We start from the raw sequence: 23518 nt of genomic DNA on the forward strand, positions 1-23518 counted from the left end.
AAAAGAGACATGCTGTCGAAGCTTTTCCTCTTACGCTCATCAGAACAGATGCAAGAATGCCAAATTTCAAAAGGGAACAACAATTTATACAGCGCAAGAAAAAAGATGTTGATTGGTCAAGGCATTGCCATGGAGAATGCACCTGGGAACTATTGTTCCCCACACTTTGTTTAATTCAAAAAAGGCACAACACCTGGACATGTTCCTTTTGCCTGCAGAGAACGGGTCCCTGCATATGAATATATGTAGCTTCTAGTAAGCATAAGAGAGCCACATTACGAGCCTGACTGAATATTAAATTGGTTGTTAGTCTAATTCTTAGCAGACTCAGCATTATTCAGGAAGTGCTGTCCAATCGCGGAATCATATCGAGCGTTAGACATTGTGTTCTGAGTTTTGCAAGTACGGTTGAGTACTGTTAGTACTCTCGTCTATTGCGACCAGCCAAAGGGACGTGCTGTTTGACACGATCCACCAGTCGTTGGGGAGTACGGCCTACGAACCTAGCATCGCACCAACACTGGAATTCGTATGCCACATTACTTATTTGTGTGGTAGGCAGAACGTCTTTTTGGTTTGATGGCAGCATCCTATTAGTGGAAACTGTTGCTACTACATAATAGCAGTGTGAAACAGCTAGCTTTACTTGTTGCTCAAATTCTTGAGATACCTTACCCTTCCAGGGTAATTTGAGGTAGACGGGGCACTTTTCTAGTCCGAAAGTGGCGGCCTTAGGCCCATTCGTGAGTATGCACAATACACAATGATCTGATCAGGGTTGCCATTATCCTGCAGGATAGCTTTCTTGCGCCCTATTTCGGCGTCAAGCTTGGACAGTGAGTAAATAGTTCAAGCCCCATTTACAAGATTGCCAATAAGGCCAATCTTACAGCGCATGGAAGTGTAGGAATCCCAACATATACATTGACCAGTGAAGGTAGGCTTACGATAGATCAATAGATCAGCAATCTTGTAAATAGGGCCCGAGCACACTGGTGATTGAATACTTCTTTCTTTTGGGCCTCCTTATCTCGAGAGACAATGGATACGCGCCTGGAGGTGGTCAGTGGTTTGTGAAGCAGCGCCTGGAGTGGCTTTAAAGGCCAATTCTGGAGTGACAGGCTCTTCCACAGGTGCTGCAGAGAAATTTGTTTGTCGGGGCTGTTGCACAGTTGGCTCTCCCCTTGCGCCTCTGTCTTTTTTCCTGCCAACTACTAAGTCTCTTCGACTCGCCACAATTTAGCCCTGTCTTTATGGCTGCCCGCCAGCTCTGGCGAATGCTGGCAACTGACTCCCACGACTTGTGATCAATGTGACACGATTTCATGTCGCGTTTGCAGACGTCTTTATAGCGGAGACATGGACGGCCGGTGGGTCTGATACCAGTGGCGAGCTCGCTGTACAATGTGTCTTTGGGGATCCTGCCATCTTCCATGCGGCTCACATGGCCAAGCCATCTCAAGCGCCGCTGACTCAGTAGTGTGTATAAGCTGGGGGTGTTGGCCGCTTCAAGGACTTCTGTGTTGGAGATATAGTCCTGCCACCTGATGCCAAGTATTCTCCGAAGGCAGCGAAGATGAAATGAATTGAGACGTCTCTCTTGGCTGGCATACGTTGTCCAGGCCTCGCTGCCGTAGAGCAAGGTACTGAGGACACAGGCCTGATACACTCGGACTTTTGTGTTCCGTGTCAGTGCGCCATTTTCCCACACTCTCTTGGCCAGTCTGGACATAGCAGTGGAAGCCTTACCCATGCGCTTGTTGATACTAGATTGTTTGCAATTTGCTGGTGTGCTGATTAGTAGGGATTAACTTAGATAAGGTTGCAAATGACTTCCCCAAAGCTCACAACATTCATATGTTTGTCATGTTAACAATGAAAAATTTAGATAAAACACTATTAGCAAATCTCTATAAAACATTTCATTCACAAAAATCTGTGCCAACTTATTACCACTTCAACAGTAAATTTTGACTAAATTAAGTTGTTCTTTTCAGTATTAGGGCTAAAATATAGACATAGTGAATAGGTTATTTTACATTATACTGTAAACTTTATTTCATATACTGTAACAGGTTAGAGAATGCACACTCCGCATAGGTAGCTGTTGCCACTTTTAGATGACACAGCAGTACAGAATGAGTCTTTGGATTAGTTTCCACATGAAACAATGATCGATGAGACACCCATTGTTCTATAAAACCAACAAATGTCCTTGCAGTAAAAATGTGTGTGCCCTATATGAGAAATATTTTGAAATGGGCTTTCATAGCACTGCACATAAATTAATAGTACATATTGATCATAACTTCCTTCATTTGACAGCTGCCAGCATTCCTGAAGTCACTCCAGCTTAGCAACTGTGAAAAATTCAGGCTAAGTGAGAGTCTGACACAGCTGTAAAGCACCCTGGGTCACCCCCACCCCTCTTTATGACTGACCAGATGGGAGCTCCCAGACCAGGGCCTCAAACAGAAATACAATAGCTGCACCATTCATATTAGATTACACTGAGAGAGCAGTCTGGCTGACCTGAGGGTTACTGAGCACAGCCGGTTTTCTCTGAAACAGAGTGACTTCTGTTTTAATCAATATAAGGATTGAATTTCACAATTGTACACTAAGTTTGTCATTACCAGTACTACATTTACAGGAACCATCTATAGTGAGTAAAACTGGCCTGGTCCCCCAATTTAAAATTCTCATACTAGTGTTTAAGTGTCTTCATGGTTTCCCCTTCCTTATCTCTATTCATTTAACAAACCTTTTGCACATTCCCCCTCCCTTCAACTTCAATGCCTTGAACACTCTGGAATTCTCTCCATAAACTGACCTGCCTCTCCACCTCCCTTGCCTTCTTTAAAGCCTCCTTAAAACACATCTCTCCCTCTGAATATCCTCTTCTTTGGCTTGACATCCATTTTTTTGTGATTACTACTCTGTGAAGCACCATGGGTCATTTTTCTATGTTACAGGCAGAATTATAAATGCAAGGTGTTGTTTTGAATGCCTGCTTTTAGATTCACAGAAGTGCACTCAGTTACTTTTTCATTAAACTTGGATATTCTACAGTACAAAATTAACTGTTCTCATTATTTGCTTGCTTTCTAACAGCATTGCTTGTACCCTAACAGCTACTATTTTAGAATCACATCTGGCAAATGTATAAAGCAAGTAAATCACATGCATCCTGGAGTTCTTAAAAAGTAATTCTTTTAGTTTCTTTCATTAGCTATGTGCTTGAGGCTCCCCTAATGGCCTATTGAATAAAATACATGGGCAAAATAACATGGAGCGATACAGAGCAGAAAGATCCATTTTCAGGTCTGTGGTGAGTTAGCTGATCTTGGTCAGGGTAGCAGCTGGGGAGCCACTAATTAGCCTTGGCATTAGACAGAGTGAAAATTAAGCAGGGTTCCCCCTTCTGGTAGCTGTCCTTTTGGAAAGGGCTTATGTAGGTATATCTGGTGACAAGAGGATCCTGCTCAGTTGTGATGTCCTCCACAGTCAAATAGCTCATTGTCCAGGCTTACCCATGAACAATGACCACCTGAGCAGGTTAATGGGGGGGAGGGAGAGGAGGTTTGTTGGTGCAACGTTACCCCAACAAGACGAGAACAGAACAGTCAGGGGGACAAATTGAGAGTTAGGGCACTACAATAAAATCAGCACCCTCAAGGTGGTGAAAAAGGTGGTGAATTAGGGTCCCCTCGCCTGATTATTGACGCATGCTGGGAACATGCTCAAGCTTAGCAGTGATACCTCTGCAGTTAAATAGCCTGCTGGCATTCACCAACTAGGTGATCACTGTGTTGAGGTCCTGGGCTACTGCCAATACCTATGAAACAAAACCTCAGTAAAAGTCAGTGCTTTCAGAAGAGGTAAAAAAAAAAACATCTGGAAGAATAGTTTTTTCGGCGACACAGTGGCGCAGTGATTAGCACCGCAGTCTCACAGCTCCAGCGACCTGGGTTCAGTTCTGGGTACTGCCTGTGCGGAGTTTGCAAGTTCTCCCTGTGTCTGCGTGGGTTTCCGCTGGGTGCTCCGGTTTCCTCCCACCTCCAAAGACTTGCAGGTTGATAGGTAAATTGGCCATTGTAAACTGCCCCTAGTGTAGGTAGGTGGTAGGAGAATGGTGGGGATGTGGTAGAGAATATGGGGTTAATGTAGGATTAGTATAAATGGGTAGTTGTTGGTCGGCACAGACTCGGTGGGCCGAAGGGCCTGTTTCAGTGCTGTATCTCTAAATAAAAATAAAAATAAATAAAGCAAAAACTGGGTGAATATCTGCTTAAGAACAGGACTGAAGGTTAAGTGGAAAAATTACAAGCACAGATGAGAAAAAAAACTCTATGGCGCACTGTGGTTCCAATGTTTCAAGGAACAGTGAAATATCATCTATAGGTTGTAACTGTTCATGGTTGAATAATGTAGATTGTAATGTCAGTTATATATCCTGGAGATTTTGGTCATTTAAACTTTATGGATCAGGGAGAAGTTTTATAGGTGTATTTTCAATGTTTAATTTCTGGTTATTCTTCTTCAGAGCACTTGATGCACTGGTATAGTCTGTAATTGTGAATGGTGCTCTGCTGGAAAGAACTGTCTTCCTTATAAAAGGATAAGAAATTCAGCACCTGATTTAATAAGATCATGGCTGATCTGATTGTGGCCTTAACCCTATGGGCTGAATTTTACCAGCCCCTCAATCCTGTGGATCGCGACAGTGGGGCTGGTAAAATTCTGTGGGGAGAGGCCTACCTCGACCCGGAACGTCTAGAAGGGCCAGCCGCATATTACTGGCGGTGGGGGGGGGGGGGGGAAACGGGGACCTCGGTGCGGCCCCCCCCCCCTGGTGGCAGGCCCGTCATCTGCATATTTACATGAATTCCCAGGCGAGAGCCTGGTGGGGAGGGGGAAGGAATAAAATTCAGGGCGTGAGGGGTGGAGGAGCGGGAAAAACATTTATTGACTGTGGGGATGGTGGGAAGAGGTTGAAGGGCAAAGAGTTCAAAGTTTGGGGTTTAAAGGTCGAGTCTGCCAAAAATGTTTTTTTGAGGGGGTGGGGGGTGGGAGAGGGAGATAGATTTATTTTGTGATCAATTCTGAGGGACAGGATAAACTGCCACTTTGAAAGGCACAGATTAATCAGGGATGGATTTGTTAAGGGAAGGTCATGTCTTACTAACTTGATTGAGTTTTTTGAGGAAGAAACAAGGAGGATTGATGAGGATAGTGCAGTGGATGTGGTCTGCATGGATTTTGGCAGACTGGTCAGGAAAATGAAAGCCCATGGGATACAGGGGAAAATGGCAGGTTGGATCCAAAATCAGCTCAGTGACAGGAAACAAAAGGTATTAGTCGACGGATGTTTTTGTGAATGGAAAGCTGTTTCCAGTGGCGTTCCACAGGGCTCAGTGTTGTTTGTGGTATATATTAATGATTTGAACTTAAATGCGGGAGACATGATTGGGAAATTTGCTGATGACACAAAAATTGGCCGTGTAGTTGATAGTAAAGAGGATAGCTCTAGACTCCAGAATGATATCAATGGTTTGATTGAGTGGGTGGAAAAGTGGCAAATGGAATTCAATCCAGAGAAGTGAGGTAATACATTTGTGGAGGGCAAATAAAGCGAGGGAATACACAATGAACAGGAGGATATTGAGAGGGGTAGAAGTTAGAGACCTTGGAGTGCATGTCCATAGGTCCCTAAAAGTGGCAGGACAGGCAGATAGAGTGCTTTCCTTTATTGTCAGAGGTACAGAATACAAAAGCAGGGATGTATTGCTGGAACTGTATAAAAGGCTGGTTAGGCCACAGCTGGAGTATCGCATACAGTTCTGGTCACCACATTACAAGAAGGATATAACTGCTCTGGAGAGAGTACAGAGGATATTTACAAGAATGTTGCCAGGGCTTGAAAGTTGCAGCTATGAGGAAAGATTGAATAGGCTAAGGTTGTTTTCCTCAGAACAGAGGAGGCTGAGGGGCGACTTAATTGAGATGTACATAATTGAGGGGGAAAAAAATCCATGTCAGAAGGCCGCTGCTCTCAGTGCACTGCCAGCCCTAATTTCCTGCCTGACTCCCATAAGCCTATGCAACACAAACTCAGACAACTGTTTTTTTCCTTGTAGGTACTGCTTCTATCCTTTGCAAAGCACCTGACTGCCATGTCTGTCCTCAATGCAAATAAAATCATGCAAAAACAACATCACATTTCCATAGCACTCTTTACGTACAGGCGGACACACCAATGAGCTTTAGAATGAGGAGGAAAAACAGTGGAAGTTGAGCAGCAGGGAAAATGGATAAAGTTGAAAGGGGGCAAGGGGACGGTCAAACAAAAGGTGCTTTGATGAGGTTCTTGTAAGGATGGACAGAAGTGGCAAAACAGAGGGATCTAGGAGGAGAATACCATAGTGTAGAAGTGGGATGGCTAAAAGAGCAGTGAATAGTGAAGCAGAAGAAGCAGGGAATAAGAAGCAACAGGGTGTCAGAACTGGAATGTGCATGTGGGGATATGGGCTTTCTTTCTTGAAAGGATTCATTGATTCAGTATGTGTCACACCGCATCAAGTTGTGTAACTGAAAACGAAAAACTCCCAACTGGCCTTCGTGCCTTGCACCCAATGAAACTAACACTGGCATGAAGTAAAACAAATAAATGTGCAGCCTGCGTTTTGTAAAAAAAAATTTCTGAAATACATTTGCAGTCATTCTACAGCATAACCTTTAAATACTGATCATAGACAAGTGGGAAAGCAAGGGGAAAACTGGAAAGGCTTTACACTGTAAAATAATAAAAGGAATCAATGCAACATACTAAAAGTTGCTGACTATGCCCATCTGTCCATTTTACTGATCATTTCTCAGTTGTTGCAAGGTTCATAGGTCATGTAAGCCTCCCACATGACATTCAGAAACTAGAGAGTGGAACATTTGTGGTTTAGTTGGACTAGCTGATAATTATTTTTAGCAAAATGGTCCATTATAACGCGATACAACTATCGGGGCCACCACAACTGAGCCTAATCCTATCCTCACACAGCAACGACACACTGCCAGGCAAGATGACAGTACAGCAATCAGGAAGGAGAATCCTTACTAATATTATTTGTGGCACACCTATTGCTTCCCCAGTTGAAATGGACTAACTATATATATCAAGGATAAATATTAGGATCTTCCCATTCTCTACAACCCAACATCACACAATGTATTGCTTCGACTTACTTAGCCATTTAGAGGGAAATAGTATTTTGTTTAAAGTGGAAGTGTAATCCACTGCGTGGACACAGAATCCTAAATGTCATGGAGATAGGTACAAGTTGCTTGTAAAAAGGTAAAACCTCAAATACTAAAAACCTAAATATCAAAACAGACCATGGTGGAAATATGTAGCAAGTCTATTAGCATCTGAAAAGAGAAAAGATAGATTCATATTTTGGTATAGACCCTATATTGGGTATAGATGGCCTATACGTCATGAAAACTGGCAAGGGTCTAAATCCAAAATATTCACCCGTCCTTTCTCTTTTGAGGTTGTTATGACCAGGTCAGAAAAGTGTCTAGGGGACCCTCTCAGCCTTCACCTGGTCTTAACGTAACAGACTTTAATTTTAAACACACTTTTTTTTAGCTCCCCCTTGGTGAATCTTTGTTCACTGCTTTCCAATTATAAAGCAAAGAAACCAGCACAAACAGGTTTTCTTAAGTTTAAAGAAGAAAACTGAAATTTATTAAACTTGAACTTAAACTCTAATTTGGTTGACGCCTACGGGTACACGACACGCCCAGGCTAGCAAGTATACATGATACACACATGCAAATAGTGATAGAAAAGTGCAGAAGAAAAATAAAGTGAAAAAGTTTGAGGCAATATCTGAAGAATTTTTGCTATGGTTTTTCAAGCTCACTGTAGAATCCTTGATTGTAGGTAGATCTTGCTTTTCACTGGGGCCCAGTATTCTTCTTAAATCTTGTTTGCTGTAGGAGACTTTTCTCTCTTGGGGTTCATGTGTCTTCAGTGGATTTAGAGGCTTGTGAGAAAGCAATGGGAGCAGACAGGAGAGATCTTCTCAGTCCAGGAGTAAACAGTCTTTCTCAGTTCAAACTCTCTGTGGCTAGTTCAAAAAACCCAGGAACAGCCAGTTAGTCATGTGACCAGATGGTCCAACCAGTCCTGGCCCCTGTGGATTGCATCACCTCAGTTGGCCCTGGAATGCACTTCGTCACCCATCACTATCCGGTGATCAACATCCATCGTGGGTTGATTGAGTCAGGGAATGGTCCTTTATCTACACAAGCACCATCTGTCAGCATGCAAATGTTTTTTCCAGCCACGGCTGATCTGTTCAACAAGACATTTCCTTGCTCCAGCAACAGTTAAAAATCATTGTTCATACGACAAAACCAATGTGCCTCATTCTTTGCAGGTGGGGGCCTGCATGACAGATGTACTGTACAGCAATTTGCATTTTTCTTTTGTGCTTATTCCTGTCACTCAGTCAACCTTTGTTCCTAGTTAGAGACCTAGTTAGAAAATGCACATTCTGCATTTACAGGGTATTTTTCAAAGCCCTTCTGCAACTGTAAACTTTAATTGCTTCCATCGTGCGTACATCAAAAGATAACAGTAAACAGCATACGAAAGCATAATTCATGAAGTCTTTTTAGTGTTAATGTTGTTAATGCTGTGTTAATGTTCGCTCATTTTATTTCAGATGCAGAAACTGATTGAAAATGGCGACAGTAAAAGAAAAGGTGAACTGCGTTATGTCTAGCAGAACTGAAGTCCATAACATTAAAAAATTATGAATTATGTTTTCATATGACATTTACAGTTTGCTTGCATCATGTGTACACCATTATTAAAGTTGCACAAGGACTTGATAAACACCATGTATATCACCATATTCTGCTCTATTGTTATGCCACAGAATATTCATGACATTACTGTAGCAGGCTCCCATGATCTTCTGTACAAGATATCTATTTTGAAGCTGTTGTTAAAGGTAGAGCAGAAGCAAAGCTGTCAGTTTGATCTCACACAATCCTAGCCATCTTCATTGTGCAGAGAAGGCTGGCCATTGTTCAGCAGCTCCCTCATAAAAGGAGAGAAAAAAAAAAGAGTAACCTTTGGCGGTTATCATGCACCTCGTAGCAGCTGACTGCTACACCAAATGGCACAACCCAAGAAAATTTGAGATCCAATAAAAAAAAGTTTTAAAGCATAAAAAGTGGCAACAAGCTGATTGAGAGACCCAATAAGTGTTAAACCACCTTCCTTTACAACATCTGGTAATCTGTACACTAAGCTGTTTATTTTTAAAAAAGAAACAGGATTTTTCTGCTCAAAGCGAGGTATGTCAGCACTAGAAAATTGAAAACTTCTCCAGTTCAGGAACTCAAATTTCAGCATGAAGTATTCCCAGGCCAAGTGCAACATGGTTAAGTTGGTTGCAAAACAAATCTCTCTCTACTCTGCTCCAAAAAATAGTTTTTACACTTTGTTTCAAATCCCTTCATGGCCTCGCCCCTCCCTATCTCTGCAATCTCCTCCAGCCCCACAACCAAGATATCAACGTTCCTTTAATTCTGGCCTCTTGTGCATCCCTGATTTTAATCGCTCCACCACTGATGGCTACGTCTTCAGTTGTCCATGCCCCAAGCTCTGGAATACCCTCCCTCTACCTCTTCACCTCACTTTTCTCCTTTAAGACACTCCTTAAAACCTACCTCTTTGACCAATCTTTTGGTCATCAGACCCAATATCTCCTTTTGGTGTCATACTTTGTTTTATATTGCTCCTTTGAAGTGCCTTTTTACTATTATTACATTAAAGGTGTATAGATATTGCTGTAGTTGTTGTTAGTGCCAAATTAGTGCCGCAAGGAACTGAATTTAGCCTTTGCAAACAAATTTTAAATAACCAACAGATAGAGAAGACTTTTATCATATTAGTCTGAACTAATTCCAGAGATGCAAGGTCAGTACCTGACATTACTACACCTTCTTGTCAACTCCACATTCCTTATTAAACATCTGATGTATAAATGGAACATTTTACTTACCTCATGGTGTTCCTATTAATAGCTTTGACTGTAGGATACAGAAAGTGCACTGAATCCCCTCAATTAGAACCTGACCTCAAGTTTTCCTAATATTGCTATACTGCAGCAGTCACACATCCCTGGTTCTTCATTATGAAGGGACTACTCAACTGTGTAGTTCACTTGCCGGAGATTGATGGCAGCCATTTTTTAAAATTAAAAATGCAGTGAGTAAAACCATGTAATTGCAAAAAGATGGTTGGAAAGAAAGATGAGAAGGAATTTATTCTCTCAGAGGATTGTGTACCTTTGGAATTCTTTACCTCAGACAGCAGTGGAGGCTGGGTCATTGAATGCATTCAAGGCTGAGAAAGACAGATTTTTGAATTATAGGGGAGTCAAGGGTTATGGGGAACAGGCAGGAAAGGCCTGTTAAGTGGACTTATGGCCAAGATTATATCAGCGATGATTTTATTGAATGGTGGAGCAGGCTCGAGAGGCCATATCGTCTACTCCTGCTCCTATTTCCTAGGTTCCTATGTTCTTATTTAGTCTTAAATTTAGGTAAGTCAAAACCAATTCAATAACAATCCTTGATCATTCTATACTAACTGTAGCAGTATAGGTGTTATTATTTGCAGAGGTCAAATAGGTGGTCATAAACTGACACGGTAGGGATAATCCATAAATATATATGTGCAAGCTATTCCGCACGATATAAACCGATTTATAAGTCAGTGCCTTGTATTTCACAAATTAAAGTACAGCAGTATTTCAACACATTTACCATGTGGGTGTTTATCATTAACCAACACTGCATAATGAATTGAGGACAACACATCAGTTTTAACTGTGAAAAAAGTTCATTAGTTGGAGCAAATACATTGGTCTCTGACATTGAATTACGTTATTCAAACATATAAAATAGTAATATCTGTTACGCTACCTGATAACCTATAGCAGTCGTGAGATTACAAAGCAAAATTCCTATATCTATGAGGGTTATACTGGTTTTCTTTGAATTGGCTTTGCCTGTGACATTACATACATTTCTGTGGCCCATGCAATATCACTATAAAAGTCTGTGTACTAGTTTAAATATCTCACTTAGTTCGTAAATTCAGGTTTTCCTGAAACTCCACCTCAACTTTGGTGTTTGCATCATTAGACTAAACTATATACTTCAACAGGAAAAATTTACAGAGCAAGGGAATGAGATTAATTAGATAGCTCTTTCAAAGAGCCGGCATAGGCACAACAGGCTGAATGGCCTCTTTCTGTGCTGTATGATTCCAGACTGGGGCATGGAAGCTAATTGCTACATTCCTACTACTGCCCCAGCTGAGATCAACTAACTCAGCACAGACTGGTGATTGAGCTTGTGATTTTAATAATATACTGCTGTCTCTCTTTCTCTTGCTCTCTGTGTATATAACATGTTCTTTCGATTGCTGCAAAAAAAAATATGGTGAGGTCAAATTGACACAACAGCTTATACGAATAATATCCAGTGGTCTTTAAACCCGAGTTTTGCTTTTGAAGAAAGAAACTTTTGTGATAACAGCTTTAAAGTTTTTAATTGTACCTAATGTGTTCGCATGGGACTCTTTAAAGCTGCAGTCTCAGAATATAGACATTTAATTACCTTTAAAACAATTGCAACAGTGAGCAGTGGACAACTCAAAAGTAGCATGTGGTTTTAATTTATAAAGCTTTGCTGTTTAATCATTACCAGCCTGAAAAGAAGAAAAAAATTAAAATTCCACCCATGTCAAAGGCCCAGATTCTACCTTGAGGCAGTTTTTGGTTAGGAATGTCTTTCTTTTAGCATATCTACAAGCAGAATGTGATTCAGAAGTAGAATAGTGATAGCTGGCATGTTGATAATTCCTGGTCATATAAATCCAAGTTTCTTATGGTAACTTTATTCAGTGAGCATATTTTAATCTGGAGGATTGTCAGCTGTGAGACACAAGGTCCAGAAACAAAAGCAAATAATCTATGCAGACAACTCCATGCAGTACTCAGGGAGTTTTGGGGGTGTCGTCTTTTGGGTGAGAGTTTAAACCGAGGCCCTGTCTACCCTCTCGGGTAAGCATAGAAGAATCATGAGTCTCTATTCAAAGAGCAAGGGAGTGCTCCTGGAGTCGTGCACAACCCTCAACTGACACCTAAAACAGATGTCTTGGCCATTTACTTCATTGTTGTTTTGGGTGTCAAATTAGATGCCTCATTTCCTACATTATGACAGTGACTACACTTCATAAGTACTTCGTCGACTGTAAAGCGCTTTGGGACATCCTGAGATTGTGAAAGGTGCTATAATAACTTATTTTCTTTCTTTTTACTTGTAAGGCAGTTTAAATACATAGTTTTCAGAGAAATTTTGGCAATACATTTTCTGAACTTCTGCAAATACCCTGCAGGTTCTTCTGAATGCAATAAAACTACATAATTAAATGATTTTAAAAAATATACATACAAACTCATCTTAAATTTTTCACTCAAATCCTTTTTGTCTCAGATGTTCACCATCATCCAATAATAAACATGAATATAAAGATTACGTATGCCATGTTACAAAATCTGATGTTATTGGCCTATGAAACCCCCAGTCGGTCAAATTGAATCACTCAAAGGCAAAATTGTCCATAAGTAGCCCAACCCTCCCCCTGGGCTCCAAAACAAAGAAAAACCTACTGTAGTAGTTCTTATTAGATATACCCCATGGTCAGTGTTCCAAGCCTTATTTTTTCCAGGAAGGAGTTCACTATTGCAGAGATAGATTTCTTTGAGATTAAAATTTGTTGCATTCTTTGCAGCATATATTTCACCTTACTAAAAAAATTTTTTTTTTAAATATATTTGTTTTGTGAATATACGCAGCATGTCCAACAGCCCTACAGACACTCACATATTCTGCAGTTCAAATAAAATTGTTTCCCTCTATTCCCACTGGTGAGACTGTGTTGTACTGTTGTAATAATAGTTATGCCATCTACAAGTACAAAGCACACTTTTGCAGCCCATACTATGACTATTTGAGAAGCAAAACAATATTAATTTTTTTAGCTTCTTTGCTTGGGCAAATCTATTAATTTGTGCCCAAAAATACAAAAAATGATTGAGTTCGTAACATCCTTAATTTGGCAATTTAAAAAAATATTTAACTTCAAACTTAAAACATCAATTTCATTTAAATATTTATTGATGGACTCCAAACATAACACTTCAAACCCTTCTTTGAAGCCACTTACTTGTTTAGGGGGGAAAATAGCTTTGAATGCTCTGAAAAGATTTACTGTAAAATATGGTGGTAACTTTGCACATAATATTCAATACTAATATGACATAAAAAACTCCACTTATAATAAAGTCACTATCAGTAAAACACTCATGCATGTAGAATACATTTAAGACTAAACTTCAGTACATTGAGGTCATACAGTCCACTTAATCAGCTCCATATGGAACACTGTAAATAATTAGAACCTAGAAACTCTACACATCCCATCAGCCAGCAGCTTTCTAGCTCATAATAAAAGACTTTTTCAGCTTTCTATACTGAACATTTACATGCAACACACTGCATCCTATGTACTTTCCACAAAAAACAGCTGTTACTAGATTAACTGGCTTGCTTGAGGCCAAGCATATCCCAGTCATTACTTTCAGTATTACTTACCTCTGTGAGTCCCTCTTGCAGAACATCCAGCAAATTTCCTTTGGCTAAGCAGGCAATCATTTTAATTAGTGTTCCAAGAACAAGCGGAAGACCAAGTAAAAAAAAAAAAATTCAGACCCCTACTAAAGAGGATCTTGTCCTCCAAAAAAATTATGAGACTAAGAGAAGGCAGTTTCTTCTTATCCCATATGTATAACCCGTTACCTTCATTTTAAACAGGATGAGAGTATCAGACTGCAGAGCAGGAGAGGGAACAGACTGAGCATGCTCAACAGCCAACCAGTCACATTTGGGAGGACTAGGCATGACAGAATTGTCATGACGACAGTTCACTACAGGATGAGGGGGTGGGTACTGTCTATAAAGGCAACCTCCCATACAGATGGTGAGTTTTCAAGCAGTTTTCAAAAATGAAACAAAAATAAAGCTTCCTTCAACAAATATTTCATAAATCCTGCCTGCTCCTTTTGTTTTTCAAGCTTAAAAAAGACGAAGTAAATTATTCACATCTGAAAAGGAATGAGTTATCTGAATTGAACATGCTTACAATCAGTGTAGAAAACAGACGGCTTTAGTTCATTTTGTGTCAGCTAACTTCAAGCTATTGAAATGATGCACAATCCTATTTTAATACTTTGAGCTACTGTAAATGAGCATTTCTGTATCAAAATGTAAAAGTAGTTAGGTTACTATTAAAATTTTTAAATGCTTATTCTTCAAAGACATAAACATTGAACTTCTGGATCTCATATCCCAACTATCCCATGGAATTAACCTGCCTTTGAATACTATTTGCAAAAAAACACCAAGGGCGGTGCAGTGGTTAGCACCGCAGCCTCACAGCTCCAGGGACCTGGGTTCAATTCTGGGTACTGCCTGTGCGGAGTTTGCAAGTTCTCCGTGACCGCGTGGGTTTTCGCTGGGTGCTCCGGTTTCCTCCCACAGCCAAAGACTTGCAGGTGATAGGTAAATTGGCCATTGTAGATTGCCCCTAGTATAGGTAGGTGGTAGGGAGTATGGGATTACAGTAGGGTTAGTATAACTGGGTGGTTGTTGGTCGGCACAGACTCGGTGAGCCGAAGGGCCTGTTTCAGTGCTGTATCTCTAAATAAATAAATAAAATAAATAAATCTCAACTTCTAGAAAGAAAATGCTTGAGATGGGCAGAGGCAATGGACAAACCTACCAAATCAACAAGGTTTCTGACTCCAGTTTGCTGCCAAATTCTAAACCCCTATTTCGCTTAGTGTTTGAACCAAAATTTAAAGAAAAGAAATTAGCATTAATATGGTGCCTTACATATTACTCAATGTCCCAAGGCACTTCAAGTAAATGTAATGTAGGCAAACATGGCAGCAATTTTGGACACAACAAAATCTTACAATTAGCAATGAGATGAATGATTGGATAAACTGTTTTGCTCATGTTGACTGAACCGAGGAATATTGACCAAGACAGTAGGACAACTCCATGTTTTTCTTTCAGTGGTGCCCTTGAATATCAATCCTCCACCTGAACAGGAAGATAGAGCCTTGGTATAATGTGTTATTTGAAAGACTGGTCTTAATGCAAAGGATTGAATATCTAATTGCTTATTAGCAAAAGATCCTAGCAAGATCAAAGACTTGCAGGAAAAATCATAATGTGTGCACTGTTTTCACACAACCCTTGGGCAAAAATCAGAGTTGCAGAATTTAATACTCATGGAGAACAATAAATAGACACATATGCATGCTAATTCTGCCCATTCAGACATCAACATGACACAATGTTCCCTCTATGCTGTGCAGCAATCATGAAGGTACCACACAGACCACTCACAAGATGTCCCCTTTAAGATACTATGTGTGGTCGGCCACTGCAAAAGAATTTAAAGGCACCGTGCATTGAAATAAATAGGCCGTGAACAACAAAGAAGGTTTAGAGAGATTATTGGTGTTATGTATGCTTATTTTATAAAATTGTCTACAGCAACTGTGCCATCTAAAAACAGCCTAGTAGCATTAACAATGCAGCAATCGTACCGCTGAAGGCACTAAATTTCTTATTGGGGAGGTAGTTTCATTGGGTGTCTCCAATTGCAAAGTGTCTTTAGTTGCAAAGATAAATGACCTGGTTCTTTTGTCAAGTTGGCCATTTTGACTTTGGTTACAAGTGGGTTGATGTGTCAGCAATCCATAAAGCGCAGAAATGTGCTTTCTTCGTTGTTGCCCTGTATGCCTCCCATTGACGTCAGTGACGGTCTCAGCCAGAATATCAATACATGAAAATTTTCAGAAACCAAAATTATTGGATATATTGCATCAAATGCAGTGCATCAAACCTGCGACCTCTGCCACCTAGAAGGGCAAGGGCAGCAGATGCAAGTTCCCCTCCAAGCCCACACACCATCCTGACTTGGAATTATATTGCCGTTCCTTCACGGTCGCTGGATCAAAATCCTGGAACTCCCTTCCCAACAGCACTGATGGTGTACCTACACCCCAAGGACTGCAGCAGTTCAAGAAGGCAGCTCACCACCACCTTCTCAAGGGCAATTAGAGATGGGCAATAATTGCTGGCCTAGCCAGCAACGCCCATATCCCATGAACGAATAAAAAAAATAAGTTATATCTTCTCCACAGTATAAAGAATGAATCCGGCACACCAGGAATTATAGAACTGCATCAGATGTGCTTTTGCCATTGCTGCCAAATATCACCATATCGGCTTGGTTTTGGGCACAATACAAAATAATACCTTGAGCACAATCTGCTTGCAAAACATAATCATGGTGTATTTTGTATACTTCTCTGTAATTCTGACTGTAATGTCCTAATCTGAACTTCCAACATCCCCTGCCCCCACCGGAGAAAGAACCAGCCAAATGACAAAGCTGTGAACTGATGATGGGACAGCGATGGAGCAATAGGTCATCCATAGGAAGGGAGCATATGTGGTGGCCATGATAGAGAGAGATCAAGTATTGAGGGGGAGACCTGCCTGAGATCAGGAGGAGCAAAGAGAGATGCTGGCTGCCTGGGAAGTGCCCTCCTCCCAATAAGAAAAAACAAAGCGCCAATACTTGTATCATTGCAGAAATTGTAAAGTAATACTTTTTACTATTTTTAATATTGCTGTTGCCTCCAGGTCTGAGTACCTGTTAAAAAGTAGGCTGGCTTAAAAGGAAAATGATATTGTTGTAATTGTTGGATGATACCAATATTGGGGCTCCAGTCTATATTATGTTGGGAAACTGTCACATTTCACTGCCACCTGCCAGTCCTAGTCTCTTTGCTGGTCCTGCATTGGCAGCAAGATCCAGCAGCAGTGAAGTCTGATGTGTAACATTAGGGCCTTAGGCCATGAAGGGCAAAGCTGGGCCAAGACTTAATTTCTCTCTCTCTCTCTCCCTCTCTGCATGGCTTGGCATCCAATCCTTTTTTTTTTGTCTCTCCTCTTTAAAGCATCTTGGGTCATTTTCTACATTAAAGGCACCATATTGTACTTACATAATGTGTGTGTGTGTGTGTGTGCGTGCTTGCGTGTGTGTGGAATGAATTTGTTTTTAGTAATATAGTTCTACAATCTGATTAGTTGATGAAATAGTGGTTCTGGGTTGCAAGTTGTCAAAGAGACTATAATCAAGCACTTCTACAATCTCAAATTTCTACATTTGACAAAGCTTTTAACAGAACAGAAAGATAGTTAGATTACAGCTGCTCAAAGTTCAGATGCAGCAACACTGCACAGCCCCTGGCATTTCCATGGCTAAATAACTTGTTCATTAATAATAATATAAAATAGAATTGCTGCTTTAAGAAAAACTGAGCTGATTACACCAAATAAGCTGCAGCATTTGCCTTCATGAGACCCTTTACCTACTCTGGCCTCTCAGGTACCCGAGGCTAGGGATGAAGTGACTGAACTACAGCAACACAAGTTTACCAGAATGCACGACAACTTTCTAAAGCAGCTTTTATATTACAGAAACTTTTGTATTTGCAGTGAGATTGTGAAAGGTAGAACCAATGGCAAATATGCAATTTTTCACTGTCAGTTGCAGTTAATAGCATAACCTTGCCAACTTACTTTGTTCCAATGGCAAAGCAGATGTACTTTATGTAGAGCTCACAATGGTCACTCGATTCACCATACAAGCATGGTATTGTCTCGTCTAGCAAATCCTACTGTCCATCTAGTTCATTTTCTGTCATCCTGGTAGTCGCATAATAAAACAATAATGGAGTTGTTGACTCATCATAGAACTCAATCTCTATCAATTACTTTAAAACAGGTCCAGACATGGCACAAGGAAAACCTGAGCATGGAGAGTTTTGGGAGCTATGGGTCCAGCGTCACCTGTTCCTCCTACGCATGCTACACTTACCACCAGCACCCCTTCTGATCATTGCCTGATGGAGAATAGCATTGAGTAGAAGGGAACGAAGTACCAGGAGACTGGTGTGGTGACACTCAAACAACTCCAGAAATATAAAAGGGTCTTAATCGTCTCAGCTCCCAGAGCTGTGGACTCTGCCCTCTTAATATTGCATTTATGGTAACAAAATATGCCCACTGGAGGGAAGGTCTATACAGAATGATGTGTAAATTGCAAGACTCCCATGTACTGGTAGGTTAATCTCTCATGCTTAGGTGCTACTGCCTCAGAGGCTCCTAAAAAGCCCACTTCTTGTGATGGGTCTAAGAGTAGTCTGCCTCATTTATCTTTATAGCACTGCAGGGAAAACACTCAAATGTAACTTTTAAACTGCATGCATTTCTGGCATTGACATACAATTAAATACTCTGGGTGAGATCTTAATCCACTCAAAACCCATTCACTTACACAGAATTAAATTCAGGCCCTCTGAAGTTAAGAGTGCCTTTCATCTCCAAGGACATGCAATGTAGCTCAATTCTAAACTACTCATTTCATCTCAAAATCCCACCTCAGAACACCTTCCCCTTTACTACTCTGCCCACCTCCCTTTCAAATTCCACCTCACCTACGGTCCAGCCAAACCGCTAGAGGTTTTTCTCACTGAAAATTCCTCTCTCCTGTTTCCCTTAGCGTCTGAATTGAGCAACCACTTATTCGTGGCGATTCCAACCTCCATCTTAATTCCCCAACCCTATCTCCTCTGAATTCCTTGCCCTCCTTCCTTTCATCAACCTGACCCTCTTGGCATCTGCAATGGTACTGACATTTTTGTTGGCCTCTTACATACTTGTCCAGCCTGCACCTTAAATGACACCATTCCCTCTCGATCTCAAACTGTCTGTCATCACCATAGCTCCACTTGATACAACTGGCTCATCTATGGCCTCAGATCCGCAGATTATAAACTTGAACATGGCTGCCATGCAACCTGCCTAATAGTTATTGCCATATCTAACTTGCTCTCTCACTAGCTATATCTGCTTTCTGCTCCAAAATTACCTTGGCGAGTAGAAGCAACTCTAAACTCCAAATCTCTATTACCAAACATCTCCTTCATCCTCTTCCACCTGTTCCCTCTATCCTCTCTTCACATTCTAAATACATTCAATTTCTGGGCTTTTTTGTATCCAAATTCAAGGTTATCTGTAGATTATCTCAAGCAGTATCTATGCCTTGGACCAATCCCTACAACTCAAGCTGTCGTACATTACTTCTTCCAAACTGTTCCAGCACCCCACCCTTATTTCAAAGTTCGCTTACAAGGCTACGAGCCAAGCGTGGGAAAATGGGATCAGATTGGACGGGTGCTTGATGGTCGGCACAGGCGCGTTATGCCGAAGGGCCTGTTTCTGTGCTGTAAATCTCTGTGACTCTGTAAAACTCTGACTCTCTATGAGGGCGGCACAGTGGCGCAATGGTTAGCATCGCAGCTTCACAGCTCCAGCGACCCAGGTTTGGTTCTGAGTATTGCCTGTGCGGAGTTTGCAAGTTCTCCTTGTGACCGCGTGGGTTTCCACCGACAGTCAAAGACTTGCAGGTTGATAGGTAAATTGGCCATTGTAAATTGCCCCTAGTGTAGGTAGGTGGTAGGAGAATTGAGGGAAGGTGGGGATGTGGTGGGAAATATGGGATTAACGTAGGATTAGCATAAATGAGAGGTTGATGGTCAGCAAAGACTTGGTGGGCCGAAGGGCCTGTTTCAGTGTATCTCTCTATGACTCTTCTCACATCTCCGCCATCATGTTCATCTTGTTCATGAAGTCCAGCACTTATTCCTTCAATCCACCTTCCTCCCAGTACTTGATCACCCAACTTCACAAACTAAACCTTCTTTGTGGTAGAAATCTGGAACTTTCTTTCTCAAAAGGCAATTGAAATTTTCATCGAGAACGATAGATTTTTGACAGGTGAGGATATCAGGGGAGAAAAAGGTGGGAAAATAAAGTTGAGGTACCTTGTCTATACTGCTTTCAAAACCCAACTGGATTTCTGTTCCATCCTACATACTTTCCTCCCTACTGTCCATTTTATGCCCCAAGCTGTAAAATGCTCTAGGACATCTTTCAGCTGGGAAGCATTATATAATTACAATTTTCTGTTGTAGTTAAACAATGGTTCTCCATTAAAAATCCTCTACATAGGAGATGATTGAACTGATATTAAAGTTGAAATATTCAGACATATATAATTACAATTTTCTGTTGTAGTCACAACTCTATTTCAATTTCAATTCCACTTTTTAAATTCTAAATGATGTTAACTCCTCAACCTGTAAATCGCCAATACCAAATGGCAGTAACTGGCTTTATATTGGTGCTGTTTTGATTCCAATTTAAGGAAAAACTGGGTCTGCCACTAGAATAAAAAGGAGCCAGATTTAGCAGTGTAAATGCTATGAGCTGACTCAGAGACACTGGTCTCCGGGAATCCAAATTAAAACAAAGCCAATACAAAAGCAGCTGACAGCTCCCACTGACAACTGTAAATTACTCTAAATCCAGCACATTAGAAGTGTACTACTACATGGAAGGCTAGCTTCAATATTAGAGCAGGGTGGGGGAGGGGTGTCTCAATTAGCAGACGTCTGCTGAAATCCCATTCTAAAAATGACATGCACAATTACTGCATTCCCTACGGGTGAGTTCGATGCTTCTAATTGGTTATGGTGAGCAAAATAAGAACTATACTTAATGTCTTTCCTTTTTACTCAAATTCCCCTCCTGGTGACTAAACAAAGCAATGGCATTACCCCAAATTCCTGCCTCCAAAGATGGTCTTCCTGTGTTCCACCTTCTCCCACACAGGCAATTTTGGGCTCAGTATCTGAATATTTCAACTTTAGTATCAGTCTAATCATCTCATATGTAGAGGATTTTTAATGGAGAAACATTGTTTAACTACTCATAATTGTAATTACTTACCCCTTTTAAAAAAAGCAAGTTTCTTTTATAATCAAGGACAATTCATCTTAAATAAACTGAATTTGTAGGGCTCCACTGTTGAAACTTATCCATTTCAGTGGTCTATCATAGAGTCATTGTCATAGAGAGAGATACAGCACCGAAACAGGCCCTTCAGCCCACCAAGTCTGTGCCAACCAACAATCACCCATCTATACTAATCCTACATTAATCCCATATTCCCTACCGTATCCCTACCATTCTCCTACCACCTACCTACACTAGGGGCAATTTACAATGGCCAATTTACCTATCAACCTGCAAGTCTTTGGCTGTGGGAGGAAACCGGAGCATCCGGTGGAAACCCACGCAGTCACAGGCAGAACTTGCAAACTCCACACAGGCAGTACCCAGAACTGAACCCAGGTCGCTGGAGCGGTGAGGCTGCAGTGCTAACCACTGTGCCGCCCCTAGTCACAGAACAAACAGATTCCATGTTGATAATGGAACCAGTCTGTTTACAGAATAATCACATGCAGTCTTTTTCCTGGTAAATATCCAGCAATAAATGTAAATCTTGATTGAAAACAAATGAAATAAAATAAAAATGTGCTACACCCTCATACTCAAAAACTGAGCAAACTGTTGACAAGAATGTTACAGGATTAACAGGTTGCAAGGTAATGGGGTCATTTGGACTTTGGAGGAAACCAATGAAAATGAGAATCAGAAGAAATGTAAAACAGGCTAACGATTCACTGTTGGTCATTTTACACTATCGCCCAATGTCAAAATTTATGGCACTGTGTCCACTTTCATGGATTGGATGTCTACAGAGTTCAGCAAAGAAATCATGTAACAATGCCTGTATTGCAGACCTGACAAAGGGAATTTGACAAAGAACCCATCATGCTGAATTCATCCTGTTCACACTGACAGCTGGATTCAGCAATACTAGCACAACTACATATCAAGACTTACAAGTGTGCAGTTACTCAAAACTCACAAAAACAAATTTGCCAATTTGGCTCCCCCAATGTCAGGAAAGTTTCCTACTGACCAGCAATGCCATAACTGCATTTCTGGTCTGTACAACTGGAGTGAGAGCTCAACCCACCCATGCCCAGAAAAGGCAACGAGACAAGACCAACTTGCATTGTATGATCCCAGCCTGCAGAGGCCTATGGGCTGGAAGTATACAAGAGTATGCTTCTGGCCGGCAGCATGTCAGAATCCATGAGGAAAGGCATCATCACCCTCAACTACAAGCGGAAGGGGGAAAAGGGCAGATATCAGAAATTGGCAGCCCATCTCACCACTTAATGTTGACAAGATTCTGTCCAAAGTCATCGCCAGTCAGGTCAAGTCTGCTCTGGAGTTGGTGATTCACCCTGATCAGACCTGTACTGCATCCAGCAGGAAGATCTCTGATAGCCTCACGCTACTCAGTGATACAATCACCTATGTATGGGACTGGGTGGGGGGGGTGGACACCTGCCTTATCAGCTTGGACCAGGAGAAGGCGCTTTTGACAGGATATCACACACCTACATGATGGACGTGCTCTCCAAAATGGGGTGTGGGGAGGGAATCCACAATTGGATCAAACTGCTCTACACAAACATCAGTAGCGCAGTCTCAATCAATGGGTGGGAATCAGAAAGTTTCCCAATCCAATCTGGAGTCAGACAGGGCTGTCCTCTCTCCACTGTCTTCTTTATTTGCTGTATCAAACTTTTTGCTGAGTCCATTAGGAAGGATGTGGGCATAAGAGGGGTGACAATCCGAGGCAGCGGAGCCACTCAGGTCAAAGCTTCCCTGTACATGGACGACGTCACCGTCCTCTGCTTGGATCCGCGGTCCGTTTGCAGACTGAAGAGCATCTGCGACCAGTTCGAACTGGCCTTGGGAGCCAAAGTTAACCATTGCAAGAGCGAAGACATGTTCTTTGAGAACTGGGCCGACAGATCCTTTGTCCTCTTCACCATCAGCTCAGACTACCTGAAGATGCCGGGGATATGATTCGGAAAGGCCGGGGCATGCACCAAAACCTGGAAGGAGCAAGTAGCCAGGGTACACATAAACTGAGCATGTGGGAGCAGCGTTCTCTCTCCATTGTGGGTAGGAAACTGGTCATCAGGTGCGAGGCACTCGCACTGTTGCTGTATGTGGTGCGGGTCGGGCCCATACCCCACTCCTGCGCTATGGCAGTCTCCCGAGCCATTTTCCGCTTTATCAGGAGATGCAAAATGGGCTGGGTCCAGAGGGACACGATGTTCAAACCTCTGGATAAGGGCAGAAAAAACGTACCCAATGTCGCCCTCATCCTGATGACCACCTTCGTGTGCGGCTGCATTAGCTGTGCATAGAGCCCCAGTACGCAAACACCAAGTGTCACTACGTGCTGAGGTTCTATCTGTCCCCGGTGTTGCGAAGGATGGGTCTGGTCACA

General features: G+C 41.6%; 1 protein-coding gene across 8 annotated transcripts in view; it reads right to left on the minus strand.

Annotated features, from left to right (window-relative positions):
• The window catches only part of LOC137381410 (dixin-like), a 156929-nt gene that overhangs the window by 104477 nt on the left and 28934 nt on the right, over window positions 1-23518 (minus strand). For 6 of the 8 annotated variants that reach the window (XM_068053965.1, XM_068053961.1, XM_068053964.1 and 3 more), the window contains exon 1: window positions 13744-13992. The exons of 1 other annotated variant lie outside the window; for it this stretch is intronic. Coding sequence is in view for 6 of the 7 variants with exons in the window: in XM_068053961.1 (XP_067910062.1) it covers window positions 13744-13803 (60 nt within the window). In the remaining variant the exon portion in view is untranslated. Of the gene's footprint in view, window positions 1-13743; window positions 13993-23518 lie in introns of those variants that run through there. One more of the 8 variants, XM_068053963.1, reaches the window with a different exon arrangement.

This window comes from Heterodontus francisci, chromosome 22, assembly GCF_036365525.1.
Source record: "Heterodontus francisci isolate sHetFra1 chromosome 22, sHetFra1.hap1, whole genome shotgun sequence".
Lineage (NCBI taxonomy): Eukaryota > Metazoa > Chordata > Chondrichthyes > Heterodontiformes > Heterodontidae > Heterodontus > Heterodontus francisci.